Raw genomic sequence first — 14,740 nt, 5'->3', positions numbered from 1 at the left:
CCAGATGACTTTCCCCTTTAGAGGGAGAGAATTGACTGGTGGTGATTTAACCTGAGGGTCGCCACACCTCAGGCGAGGGGCAAGGTTAAGAAGGTGGGGCCTTCATGAATAACCTCAGCCGGTGTCATGCTCTTGTGCTATGGCTGGTGGGAATGATGCACAACAGAACATCTAGTTTTTGACTAGTTAAAGTTAGTTTTTATAAACAAATGCGTGATAACGATAAATATGTGCACTATATTAGGGCAGCACGGTAGCATAGTGGTTAGCACTGTGGCAACACAGCACCAGGGTTCCAGGTTTGATTCCCTGCTGGGTCACTGCCTGTGGAGTTTGCACGTTCTTCCCGTGTCTGCGTGGGTTTCCTCCGGGTGCTCCGCAGGCAGTCCAACGATGTGCAGGTTAGATGGATTGGCCATGCTAAATTGTCATGAGTGTCCAAAAAGATTAGGAGGGGTTATTGGGTTAGGGGGATAAGGTGGAAGTGAGGGCTTGAGTGGGTCGGTGCAGACTCGATGGGACGAATGGCCTCCTTCTGCACTGTATGTTCTATTACCAAACTACTAATACTAATAAATTATCCTAGAGCTCCTGCAAGTATGACTATCCACCAACACGACTAACTCCCAACTCCCCGAGGCACAGAGTCACATAGTAGGTTTACACGGCCACCTGCTGGTCAGAGGTCATATACATTATTGTATACAAGATTACTTATGCATATCATCACATCCCTTTTTCTTTGGAAAAGTAGTTATTTACATTCATGACTTCAGGATTCAGGATCTTTTACAATGCAATATGATATGCATACATCTTTATCACATTTAACTATTTACAGTCCATCACAAATTCAGTCTCTAAGGTTTACCTCTTTGATTTGTGCATCTTCTGAGTGGCGGTTGAATTTGAACATACAGTGCAGAAGGAGGCCATTCGGCCCATCGAGTCTGCACCGACCCACTTAAGCCCTCACTTCCACCCTTTCCCGTAACCCATTAACCCCTTCTAACCTTTTTGGTCACTAAGGGCAATTTATCATGGCCAATCCACCTAACCTGCACATCTTTGGACTGTAGGAGGAAACCGGAGCACCCGGAGGAAACCCACGCAGACACGGGAAGAACGTGCAGACTCCGCACAGACAGTGACCCAGCGGGGAATTGAACCTGGGACCCTGGCGCTGTGAAGCCACAGTGCTATCCACTTGTGCTACCGTGCTGCCCATTTGTGATTGTGGATGCTGCTCATTCATCTTGTATTAGCTTGTCTTTATCTTGTTGCTGTGGCTCTGTATGCTGAACTGTAGCTGCTTCAACTGTTTTAGGATTGCTCATCACTTCTTCTTGCTGCTGCATTACAAAAGATTGCTGAACTTTCAGCAAAGCTCTTCTGTTTCTCTTTAAGACTATGCCATCATCAGTGATGATTAGATACGAATTTTGACCTGCCAGTAGCAGTTACCTTTGCATACTTTGATCATCTGTTCCTTTGGAATCTTCCAGTCTGACTGCGTCATCTGGCTGCAATGGTTGGAGTCTTCACGTGGATTTGGCGTAAAAACTCTTTTGCCTCCTTTTTTGAAAGATCAGGGCCGGGATTCTCCCCTACCTGGCGGGGGTCCCGGCGGGACGGAGTGGCGTGAACCACTCCGGCGTCGGGCCTCCCCGAAGGTGCAGAATTCTCCGCACCTTTAGGGGCTAGGCCCGCGCCGGAGTGGTTCCCAGTCCGTCGGCCAGCCTTTAGCGCCCCGCCAGCCGGGGGCCGAAAGGCCTTCGGCGGCCGGCGAAAGTCCGCGCATGTGCCGGAGCGTCAGCAGCTACTGCGTCATACCGGCGCATGCGCAGGGGAGGTGAAGGCCATGGCGGGGGCGGAAGAAAAAGAGTGCCCCCACGGCACAGGCCCACCCGCCAATCGGTAGGCCCCGACTATGGGCCAGGCCACCATGTGGGCACCCCCCGGGGTCAGATCACCCCACCCCCCCCCCCCCCCCCACAGGACCCCGGAGCCCGCCCGCGCTGCCAATCCCGCCGGTACCAGAGGTGGTTTAAACCACGGCAGCGGGAAAGGCCCGTCAGCAGCCGAACTTCAGCTCATCGCGGGCCGGAGAATCGCCGCGGGGGGCCCGCCAAGCGGCGTGGCGCGATTCCCGCCCCCGCCGAATCTCGGGGGGCAGAGAATTCGGGACACGGCGGGGGCGGGATTTACGCTGCCCCCGGGTGATTCCCCGACCCTGCGGGGGTCGGAGAATTCCGCCCCAGTTGCCTCTCTAATGTGTGGCTAACTAGTTCTTTAGGCCTAAAGGGCAAGGTCATTCGCAGATGCCTATTCATCAGCAACTGAGCTGGCAAAAGCTCAATCATTAGTGGTGCAGCACGATAACTCAGGAGTGCAAGATAAGTGTCGTCTCAGTTATCTATGTCTTTTCTCAGCAGATGTTTCACAATATGAACGCACTTCTCAGCTTTTCCATTGGACTGAGGGTACAGAAGACACAAGGTGACGTGCTTGAAATTGTACTGACGTGCAAACTATGCCCACTCATACCTATCAAAACGGGCCGTTGTCACTAATAACTATATTCGGTATCCCATAGCACGCTAAAATCGGTTTAACATGCTTTATTACACATCTAGCCGCGGAATTCATTAGCTGTGTTATTTCTGGATAATTGGAAAAGTAGCCAATGACTAGAAGGTATTCCTTTCCATTCAGGCACGAGAGATCCATGCCAACCTTCTGCCATGGAGTTGTGATGATCTCACTCATCTGCATCAGCTGTTTGCTTTGCTTACATTGAAACTTTTGGCATGTTTTGCAGTTATCAACCATCACTTCAATATCGTGGTTTATCCCTGGCCAATGAACTACATCCCTGGCTCTTTGCTTGCACTTTTCTATTCCCAAGTGCCCTTCCTGGATTTTCATCAACCTTAATAACTGTGGAATTACGATCCTTTGTTGCCGAAGCAAAAACCCATTTGCATGAGTTAACTCTGCCCTTACATTACAATAGCTTGAGCAGGATCCTTTCGGCCATCCCTCGTGGAGATATGTGATTACCTTTTGTAAGCCTGTAATTTCTTCCTTTATTAATCTTGATTTATCACCAGATACTGGAAGAGACTCAGTGATAAGATTCACATAGACTTGAACGTCCTCATCCAACTGGTGTATCTCTTCTATGCCTGTGATTCAAAATTGTGTATCAGCTACAATGGGATGCTTGCCCAGTGTGTCGATCAGCTCAAAATCATATTGCTGCAGCTTCATCATCATGCGCTGGATCCTAAGGGACATCTCGTTTAGATTTTTTTAAACTATTGCAACCAGTGGTCTGTGGTCAGTTTCCACTATAAATGTTGGAAAACCATATACATAGTCATGGAACTTAGTAAGACCATTATTTAAACCTAGGCATTCCTTTTCAATTTGCGCATACCTGTGTTCCGTATCTGACATCGATCTGGATGCATATGGTACTGGAAGCCAGTTGTCTTCCACATTTTATTATAATAAGACCACTGCCAACCCATCCTTCAACGTATTTGTCGAAATTTTTGTCTTTTTCGCTGGGGCAAAAATTTCAGGACTGGCGCTGTTGTCAATGATGCCTGTAATGTTTGCCATTCCTGTTGATGTCTAGTAGACCATTGGAATATTGTGTCTTTCTTGATTGTTTCTTTAAGCTATGGGGCTGGATTCTCCGTTTCAGCAGCTAAGTGCCATCAGAAACAGAGAATATGCGGGTGTTTTATGCCGCCAGAATCGACACCAAATCCCCACCAATCCCAGGCTAGCAGCGGTGCCGGGTGAAGTTTTTGGCTCCCGCGCCAAAAACGGGCGAAAAATGGCCGGGTCCATGGCCGCGATGACCTGCAGCAGTCGGGCTGTGCAACATAGCGCCGGCCGTGCACGGAACCGCCCCGCCAAATGCAACCCCACCAGTTCCCCCAGCCCACGCAGAAGGCCCCTGGCTAGCGGCATGGACCCCGGCCAAATGTGGCGGTGCTGGACAGAGTCCGCAGCCAGCCCGCCGAGTTCCCGACCACTCAGATCACACATCTACCGTGCAGTCAGGAACTCGGCCCTTTGGGGGTGGATCTTCGTGGGTGGGCCTTCCGATGATGTGCCAATTACATTTTGGAGGGGGAGGAGTCTCGAAAACCCATGTCAAATCGGCGCTCCCCCCAATTTGGGCATCGGAAGGGATTCTCCACCCAACCGCTAATTATAATATCGGCGTCGGGCAACAGAGAATCCCACGCATGAAGTTTTAGCTGCAAGATTGGGAATAAATTTTGCAACAAAATTTATCATTCCTAACATTCTTAGTATACCTTTTTTATCATTGGGACATGGCATCTTCAAGATTGCCTTAATTTTCTCTTGATCAGGCTGAATGCCTTTTGCAGATCTTCCGAGAAAGTGATACTGTCATCACCAATTTGACATTTGGTTTTGTTCAACTTTAAGCCATTCTTTTTAATGCTTTTCAGAACCCTGAGAAGATTTTTCTCATGTTCTTCTCGTATTGATCCCCAGATGATTATGTCATCAACATAAACTGACTCCTGGAATCCCTTTAACAATGTGCTCCAATGCACGATAGAAAGTTTCTGATGCATAAATTATGCCAAATGGCATCTTTAAGATAAAATATTGTCCGAAAGGTGTGTTGAAAGTACATAGCTTTGTGCTTTGTTTGTCTAACTTAACTTGCCAGAAGCCTTGTGAAGCATCTAACTTACTGAAACATGTTGCACCCGTCATCCCGCATGTTATTTCCGCCCTCTTCAGTATCGGATAATGTTCTCTTTTAATGTTGAGGTTCAGATCTTTGGGGTCCATACAGATTTGTAGGTCATTATTTCTCTTCTTGATCCAAACCATAGAGTTTACCCAGTCTGTAGGTTCTTCTATGCATTTGATTATGCTTAAAGCTGTCATCATTTCTAGCCCAGCCTTCAATTTGTCTTTCAATGGAGCTGGTACATGTCTCGGTGCGTGTATTACTGGCTGCGCATTCTCCTTTACCTTGATTCGATACATGAAAGGTAAAGTGCCAAAACCTTGAAATATCTCAGGAAATTCCTTCAGCATGGAATATACTGCTGCATGTTGTCTGTCTGCACTGTAAACCCATTTAACTAGCTCAAGTGCCTCACACCCTTCCACTCCCAGGACAGATTTGTGTTCTGCCTCTACAATGGGAAATTTTACAGTGGGAACTGTTTTTCACATTATATCAAGCTCGCATGCTCCTAGCTTCGTAATTTGTTTACTTTGTAGTCTTTCAGTAGTACTGCCTTATTTGACACTTGTGGTTTAATTCTCAGTTTTTAAAAATCTGACAAACTGATAAGGTTGGTCTTTGCTCCTGTGTTAAGTTTGAAGTTAATGTGTCATTAATCATTAATCAAACTGCCCATTTGTCTTTTGGAGTATTTGCATTTGGTTCACCATTGCTGCAATTTGTCATAAAAGCGCTGTCATTTTGCATGACTTGACTATCCTTGTCTTCGCTAGAAATCATGCCAATGCCTTTGAGGCACATTTCATCAATTGTCTTGATGGCTTTTGATTGTTCAGATTTTTTCCTGGAAAAGCATTGCGTCACAAAATAATTTTTGCAATAGCTGTTCCTTGAACAAGCTCCACATATCCAGTGTGCCCAACCCTTGCAGCCTACTTCTCCAACCTACACATCCTAAGTCATGTCTAATGGCATCATAATTGCCCTTCCCCCAGCTATAATTCTTGCCCTGCGGGGTATACTTATCCCTTTCCATCACTAACGTAAAGGTCACCGAATTGTGGTCACTGTTTCCAAAGTGCTGACCTACCTCCAGATCTAACAACTGGCCTGGTTCATTACCAAAACCAAATCCAATGTGGCCTCGCCTCTTGTTGGCCTGTCAACATATTGTGTCAGGAAACCCTCCTGCACACATTGTACAAAGAATGACCCATCTAATGTACTCGAACTATATCTTTTCCAGTCAATATTTGGAAAGTTAAAGTCCCCCATAACAACTACCCTGTTACTTTCGCTCTTTTCCAGAATCATCTTCGCCATCCTTTCCTCTACATCCCTAGAACTATTAGGTGGCCTATAGAAAACTCCCAACAGGGTGACCTCTCCTTTCCTGTTTCTAACCTCAGCCCATACTACCTCGGAAGAAGAGTCCCCATCTAGCATCCTTTCCGCCACCGTAATACTGTCCTTGACTAGCAGCGCCACACCTCCCCCTCTTTTGCCCCCTTTTCTGAGCTTACTAAAACACCTAAACCCCGGAACCTGCAACAACCATTCCTGTCCCTGCTCTATCCATGTCTCTGAAATGGCCACAACATCGAAGTCCCAGGTACCAACCCATGCTGCCAGTTCCTCTACCTTATTTTGTATACTCCTGGCATTGAAGTAGACACACTTCAAACCACCTACCTGAACACTGGCACCCTCCTGCGAAGTCAAATCTGTGCTCCTGACCTCTATACTCTCAATCTCCCGTACCCCAAAACTACAATCCAGGTTCCCAAGCCCCTGCTGAATTAGTTTAAACTCCCCCAAAGAGCACTAACAAATCTCCCCCCCAGGATATTGGTGCCCCTCAGGTTCAAATGTAGACCATCCTGTCTATAGAGGTCCCACCTTCCCCAGAAAGAGCCCCAGTTATCCAGAAATCTGAATCCCTCCTGCCTGCACCATCCCTGTAGCCACGTGTTTAATTGCTCTCTCTCCCTATTCCTCATCTCACTATCACGTGGCACGGGCAACAACCCAGAGATAACAACTCTGTTTGTTCTCGCTCTGAGCTTCCATCCTAGCTCCCTAAAGGCCTGCCTGACATTCTTGTCCCCTTTCCTACCTATGTCGTTAGTACCAATGTGGACTACGACTTGGGGCTGCTCCCCCTCCCCCTTAAGGACCCGGAAAACACGATCCGAGACATAACGTACCCTTGCACCTGGGAGGCAACATACCAAACGTGAGTCTCTCTCGCTCCCACAAAATCTCCTATCTGTGCCCCTGACTATTGAGTCCCCAATTACTAATGTTCTACTCCTTTCCCCCCTTCCCTTCTGAGCAACAGGGACAGACTCAGTGCCAGAGGCCCCTTACCCCATGGCTTACCCCTGGTAAGTCCCCCCCCCCCCCACAAGTATCCAAAACGGTATACTTGTTACTCAGGGGAACGACCGCAGGGGGTCCCTGCACTGACTGCTTCTTCCCAGTCCCTCTTACAGTTACCCATCTATCTCCAGTCTTTAGTGTAACTACTTCCCTGAAGCTCCTATCTATGACCCCCTCTGCCTCCCGAATGATCCGAAGGTCATCCAGCTCAAGCTCCAGGTCCCTAACGGTTTTTGAGGCCCTGGAGTTGGGTGCACTTCCCACAGATGAAATTATCAGGGACACTGACGGCGTCCCTCACCTCAAACATTCTGCAGGAGGAGCATTGTACTGCCTTCCCTGACATCACCTCTAGATTTTAAAAAAAAACAAGAAAAAGAAAAAGAAAGGAAGAACTTACCTGATATTCCCTCAAACCCTGCTGCCGCTGAAAGGTAAGCAAATTTAAAGGCACTCACTCACCTTCACGACAGGCCCCTGCTCCCGCTTCCCAACAACCGTGGTTTTTTTTTTGGTTAGAGGAGGAGGTAGGGTGGGAAACACTGATGAAGTGTTTCGGGTTTAACTGTCACTTGACAACAGCCCCTCCACAAACCACCTTCAAATTAGGCTGACTGCACTGCACGTATGCAAAATTCCCCAGAACAGCTGATCAGTAGCTCTGCTCTGCTGCCCTCTGCTGGATGCTTGCCTTCACTCAAACTCCTTGGGTCTCCTTCGCAGGTTCACCTTCAAATTAGGCTGACTGCACTGCACGTATGCAAATTTCCCCAGAACAGCTGATCAGTAGCTCTGCTCTGCTGCCCTCTGCTGGATGCTTGCCTTCACTCAAACTCCTTGGGTCTCCTTCGCAGGTTCACCTTCAAATTAGGCTGACTGCACTGCACGTATGCAAATTTCCCCAGAACAGTTGATCAGTAGCTCTGCTCTGCTGCCCTCTGCTGGATGCTTGCCTTCACTCAAACTCCTTGGGTCTCCTTCGCAGGTTCACCTTCAAATTAGGCTGACTGCACTGCACGTATGCAAATTTCCCCAGAACAGCTGATGAGTAGCTCTGCTCTGCTGCCCTCTGCTGGATGAGTATTCTACATCCCTAGAACTATTAGGTGGCCTATAGAAAACTCCCAACAGGGTGACCTCTCCTTTCCTGTTTCTAACCTCAGCCCATACTACCTCGATGATATGTTTCCAAATGCTGGACATTGTCGTGGCCAAATGTCATTTGCCGCATTGCTGGCATGAAATGGAAGATCAGGTTGACCACTTAAAATGGCCACTTGTGCTGGGACCACATTTTTTACTCGAGTGCTTCACCACACTAATGTCGTCTTCTATCTTCGTGCCAAAATATCTGAGATTCAAAGTGCTAATCTCCTGTGTTGCTATCTCACCAGCACGACAAATTTTAATTGCATCATCAAGCTGAAGGTAATTTTCTCTCAACAGCCTCTTGCGCACCTTGTCATTAGAAATCCCAAACACGACCTGATCACGGATCATCGATGACTGTCGGGTAGCAAAATTACACGACTGTGCCTTCAATCGCAAAACTATCAAACGATTCATCTGCTTTCTGGGTGCATGGAAGAAATATGTAGTGCTCCAAAGTCTAATTTCTTTGACGAGCAAGGCAGATCAAATTGCTTTAAAACTTCTTCAAAGTTCTTGCTAACACCTCGCTATCAAAAGCAAACGTGTTAAATATTTCTATCACTTGAAGACCTGCTACAGTGAGCAGCAATGCAATATGCCTCTCATCTGGCTGTGCCTGCCGACCATGGGCTGCAACATAGAGTTTGAACTGCTGCTTTAACACACACCAATACTCATCCACTTTACCAGTGACTTGAAGCTGGTGAGGTGCCTTCAGACCTTCCATCCTGGACTTCGAAGTGTACAGTATGTTCAGTATTAGTTGCCAGTAGTTCACGAGGTTAGTAGAAAAATGTATTTCTGTCTGTACCTTCTAATGCGGAGTTATCTTTAATAGTTCGGATCTTCAAAGAATGTTTTCTCCATAGATCTTTTGTCCTGGTACCATGTCATGTTCTTGTGCTATGGTCAGTAGGAATGATGCACAATAGAACATCTCATTCTTGACTAGTTAAAGTAATTTATTATAAAACAAATTCATGGTAAAGATAACTATATGAAATATGTTACAACCTCCTAATACTAATAAATTATCCAAGAGCTACTGCAAGTTTGACTATCCACCAACACGACAAACGCCGAACTCCCCGAAGCATAAAGTCACATGGTGTGTTTATACTGCCACCTGCTGGGCGTAGATCGTAGACATTATTATCTCCACAGCCAGTACAGGAATTGAACCCACGCTGTCGGCGTGGCTCTGCATCACGAACCAGCCATCCAACCAACTGAGTTAACCAAGCCCCTTATGCCAATAATGCTTCTTTGTTGACAGCATGCCCCACTGATGTCTCTTTTTCTACCTCTCTCATCCCAGCCCTGGCTCAGTTGGTAACCGTCTCACCTCTGAACAATAAGTTGTGGGTTTAAGCCCCACTCAAGGACTTGAGTACCAAAATCGAGGTTGGCACTCCTGTGCAGTCCTGAATAAGTGCAGCACTGCCGGAGAGACTATCCTTTGGATGAGAAGTTAAAATGGTTCCCTGTCTACTTTCCCAGGTGGATTAAAATATCCCTTGACATTATTTCCAAATTTCAAAATAAGAGCAGGGTATTTCTCCCTCAACTAACTTCAACTACCTTGCTGTAAGAGTAACTGACAAAAATGCTTTGGGACATCCTGTGGTCATGCAAGGTGCTCTTGTATATAAATGTGAGTTTTCCCTTTTCCTGCATGTATAGACACTGATGCCTGGTACAGATAATAAACTGACTAAGAGGTTGTAGAATAGTTATTAACTGTGCTGATCCTCTAATGTGTCCTGAAATCATCCACTCCTATTGAAAATAGTAAAAATTGCTTTAACAAAATCTTTCAAATATTTTATTAAAAACTGCAATTAAGGCCTATTGTATCTGTAATATAATTATAATTTATGACTTGATAATTTCGTGATATGGAACCTGTAACGCAATATTATTTATGATTATTATCCATTGTGTATTATTGTTTATAAATTGTCAATCCTCATTGTTTATTATCTATAGGTTATGATGTTTTCCACAATTAATATGCTTCATTTAGTTATATGTCGTATATTTTGCTTTAGAAGTAATTCTGGATTTTCAAATAGATGCAGCTCAAAATAGTTTGTAACGATTTGGACATTAGAAGTGATTTTCTGTAACTATGGGCACAATTCAGCGCACAACGTGATTTCGGACGAGCCCGTTGAACCTCGCAAGAGGCCTCCCGCATCATTTGCGACACTTGAAATGTATCGCAAGATCCAATGGAATCTCATGAGATGTCACAATCTGGATCCTGCCCTCACAGGGCACTTTGGCTCTGCCAGGTATAGAGCCGGGAGGGGGGGAGGGGGTCCTTTCCAGGTCAAGGGGGAGCCCGATCTATGAGTTTCAGCATACCAGCTGGAAATCCTTCTGAGTGTGGCGTCAGCGGAGAGATACTCCCTGAGGCCAAACAAAAATCGGCAAAGTGCTGTTGAATAGCATGGTGTTTCCCGGAGCAGACACCGTGAAATACACTGCCAAATGACCCAAAACCAAACATAAATTAATTTAGCCCATATTACTCCAACTCAAAGGTATATTGAGATCACTCTTACCTTATCCTAACAAATCTTTCCATTACTTTATTTGTATTTTCATAAGGTCTCTAAGAATTGATTGGAAATCTCCCAGACTGCCAAATGGTATCATTAGGGGATATGAAATTTGGCGAAGAACATTGCATCTATGCGCAGATGTCATAGATTCAAAAGAAAATCAGAAGAGTCAACAGTGTGTTTATGTTCAATGTAAAGGAAATGAAAATATCTGTGGTCGCTCCTGTTATCAGGCAGAGAGTCAGGTACTGTTTTCTTATTAATTGTTCTGCTCTCAGCATAAATTATTTTGTAACCAGAAGAGCGAAGCTCATTGTTTTTACACTTAGGGCAAACTCTTGTGGCTAGAGTCCCAGCTGGAATGCCAAGGCCACTTATTGGTTGTGAACCCAAATAACTAAGTTGGGTGATGTCATTGCTCTTTTCCAGAGCAGCATAATTATCGACCCGCCTCCAGGTTCCCCAACCAATTAGGGCAGGTGGGCAATATGATGCACCTGTCTATTTAAAGACAGAATGGACAATGGCTGCAATGATTTCAGCATAGAGGATACTCGTGGAAAGGAGCAAAGACCTGCACAATAGATGGAAAATGCAAAAAGGCTGGTTAACACAGTGAGAGCAGAGAAAAATGTCCAATTCTCTGAGGACAGCTGGAGGAGGCCTGCTAGCCTCAACAAGCTGGTGTGGCTGCACGTCACAGTGGTTGTCAGCAGTGAGGTGTCGAGATGGAGGGTGTGAAGGAGTCATGTGATGGTGCATCGCCAGTGCTGGTCCTCCTGTGAGGACTTTACAGGCTCCTACCTCATCTTTCCTCTCAGCACTAATAATGCACATGTGGGAGATGAAAGACTTGTTATTCTTGAATGTAGATAAAATTGGATTACAAGTTATCACAGCGCAGATCATGACATTTAGTGAGTTGGTGACATCAATTTAAAAAGGGTAACAGTTAAGCCTCACCAGCTTATTGACACTAGCAGGCCTCCTTCAGCTGTCTCAGAAACTAGGACATTTCTCCTTGCTCTCACTGTGTTAACCAGTGTGGTGTCGAGGTCCTGAATCCAGCGCCACAAAATGGTGCAATAACCTTACAAGGCCTGGCAACGTGAGTGTTCCACAACCCTCAGCTAGCAGCCATCACTCTCTCACCCCTCGAACATTCTCCTACACAGCAGTCCTCTGACTAATATATCTACTGTCACACACATTCCTTTCTATTCCATCTTCGCAAATCTCCATCTCAGCAGACAATACTCACACTGAGCCTCATCTTATTGCCGTCTCGCAACTATTGTTCACAGTCAACCTCCACAAATGTTCACCTTTCATCCTGAGCAATTAATTTCATTTTTCACTAACTAGCTGCCTTTTTTCATTGCAGGAGAAGAGTGCCTCCCACTCCAAGGAATGGCAGAGTACTTGGGGTGGAGGTACAGCCATAGCAACCCTCACCCTGATGGAGGAGGACGCCCTGGAGATTGGCAAAGTGGCAACAGTTTAGCTGTTACCAATAACAGTAGCACAGTGGTCAGCATTGTTGCTCCACAGCGCCAGGGTCCAGGTTCGATTCCCAGCTTGGGTCACTGTCTATGCGGAGTCTGCACGTTCTCCCTGTGTCTGCACGGGTTTCCTTCGGGTGCTCCCACAAGTCCCGAAAGACGTGCTGTTAGGCAAATTGGACATCTGAATTCTTCCTCTGTGTACCCGGAATTTGGCGACTAGGGGCTTTTCACAGTAACTTCATTGCAGTGTTAATGTGAACATACTTGTGACAATAAAAATTATTACATTATTAAAGGGATGGCTCAGAAACCTGATGACAGAATTAGATATCACATTCGCACTTGACACTTAACTGTTAGCCATCTTAAATTGATGTCACCAATTTACTAAATGTCATGATCTGCACTGTGATCACTTGTAATCCAATTTTACCTACATTCAAGAATAACAAGTCTTTCATCTCCCACATGTGCATTATTAGTGCTGAGAGGAAAGATGAGGTAGGAGCCTGTGAAGCCCTCATAGGAGGACCAGCACTTGCGATGCACAATCACATGACGCCTGCACACCCTCCATCTAAACACATGCACAGACCTCTGGTTCTAACATCAAAGATAGATATGGTGGCACACAGTAAGGAGTAGATCACATGTGAATATGTATTGATGGTAGAAACAAAGGCAGAAGTAGACAGTCCCTGTTTAAGAGAACAGAACATTTAAAGCTCTCCTTAGCTGGACACAGATGCTGAGCCTGGGAGTCATTCACTAACAGGATATTGTATGGCAGCAACAGGGATTGTGTCCACATTTACAGAGCCATTTTGTACTCTGTACAGAAAATAGAGGAAACCATCTCAAGTATGAGCGTCATAATGGGCAGCACGGTAGCATGGGGGCAGCACGGTAGCATGGTGGTTAGCATAAATGCTTCACAGCTCCAGGGTCCCAGGTTCGATTCCCGGCTGGGTCACTGTCTTTGTGAAGTCTGCACGTCCTCCCCGTGTGTGCTTGGGTTTCCTCCGGGTGCTCCGGTTTCCTCCCACAGTCCAAAGATGTGCGGGTTAGGTGGATTGGCCATGCTAAATTGCCCGTAGTGTCCTAAAAAAAAAGTAAGGTTAAGGGGGGGTTGTTGGGTTACGGGTATAGGGTGGATACGTGGGTTTGAGTAGGGTGATCATTGCTCGGCACAACATTGAGGGCCGAAGGGCCTGTTCTGTGCTGTACTGTTCTATGTTCTATGTCTCAGGCATTTATTTTGATGGCCACCTCGATAGAAAGAGGGACCAACCTCATGAAGAATTAGATGCACTGGTTACTGAGTGCATATTGGCCCACACTAAAGGCCAGCACACTCTGAATTCCAGCTCACATAACATCAATCAAAATATCGCTATGATAGCTGGAAGCCACGTTAACATGTAGCCAAGTGATCTTCCATTCGTGGCTAGCAGGGTAGTGCAGGCGTACCCTGAGAGTAAAGATGGAAAAAAGATTCATGGCAGTACCAGTCTTCTCAAGACACCCACTTCTAAGTCTCTGCATCCCTACTCAAGACACTTAAGGTGCCTTCTAATAACCAAATCTGTCCCTGCACATGTGTAGATGGTATGGTCTTTGGCAAGGCCTTCACAGGCTCTTGAGAACTCCATGGGTTTTTCATGTCTTAGAGCAGGGAATCGGATAGCCTGCCAATTGATGCTGATGCCACAGTAATAGCACCATGTAAAATGCTCAAAAGTGTACAATGAAAACATCTTAGCTGCAAAAACTAAGGGTGCTCATTACGTTGTTACTTTTCCATTGACATTACCCATTTTAATTAAATGAATGGCGGGCGGGGAGGTTACAATTGCCCCAATAGTGCTCAAAAAAAGTCTTCGTTTAGGATGTTTTATGTTAAAGGTTGTGGCTCCAGGAGTGGCATGTGGCACAGTGGTTAGCATTGCTGCCTACGGCGCTGAGGACCCAGGTTCGAATCCCAGCCCTGGGTCACTGTCTGTGTGGAGTTTACACATTCTCCCCGTGTCTGCGTGAGTTTCACCACCGCAACCCAAAGATATGCAGAATAGGTGGATTGGCCACGCTAAATTGCCCCTTAATTGGAAAAAAAAATAATTGAGTACTCTAAAATTATTTTAAAAAACGTTGTGGCTTCTGTCCAGTTGTTGAACAAAAAGAGAATGGTTTGACTGAATAACAAATCCCTTTAAAGGTTAAATATATTTGGGAATCCACCATAAAACTGTATTGTGGGATATTGAATTATTGTAAAGCATATTCAAATGTATTTATTTGAAATAAGGTGTTGGAGAAGTTGAATGAAACCTCAGTTTCAGAAGCAGTACATAATCTAAACCCTTGGAGCAGTAATT

At 45.8% G+C, this 14,740-nt stretch overlaps 1 protein-coding gene across 5 annotated transcripts in view; it reads left to right on the top strand.

The window, feature by feature from the left end:
- Nucleotides 1–14,740, top strand: part of ush2a (Usher syndrome 2A (autosomal recessive, mild)) — a 1,354,742-nt gene that overhangs the window by 1,019,520 nt on the left and 320,482 nt on the right. For all 5 annotated transcript variants that reach the window (XR_005462328.1, XM_038811752.1, XM_038811743.1 and 2 more), the window contains one exon: nucleotides 10,907–11,105. Coding sequence is in view for 4 of the 5 variants with exons in the window: in XM_038811752.1 (XP_038667680.1) it covers nucleotides 10,907–11,105 (199 nt within the window). In the remaining variant the exon portion in view is untranslated. The remainder of the gene's footprint in view (nucleotides 1–10,906; nucleotides 11,106–14,740) is intronic.

The sequence above is a fragment of the Scyliorhinus canicula genome, chromosome 1 (assembly GCF_902713615.1).
Source record: "Scyliorhinus canicula chromosome 1, sScyCan1.1, whole genome shotgun sequence".
NCBI classification, from domain to species: Eukaryota; Metazoa; Chordata; class Chondrichthyes; order Carcharhiniformes; family Scyliorhinidae; genus Scyliorhinus; species Scyliorhinus canicula.
This window is presented reverse-complemented; position numbering and strand designations above follow the sequence as displayed.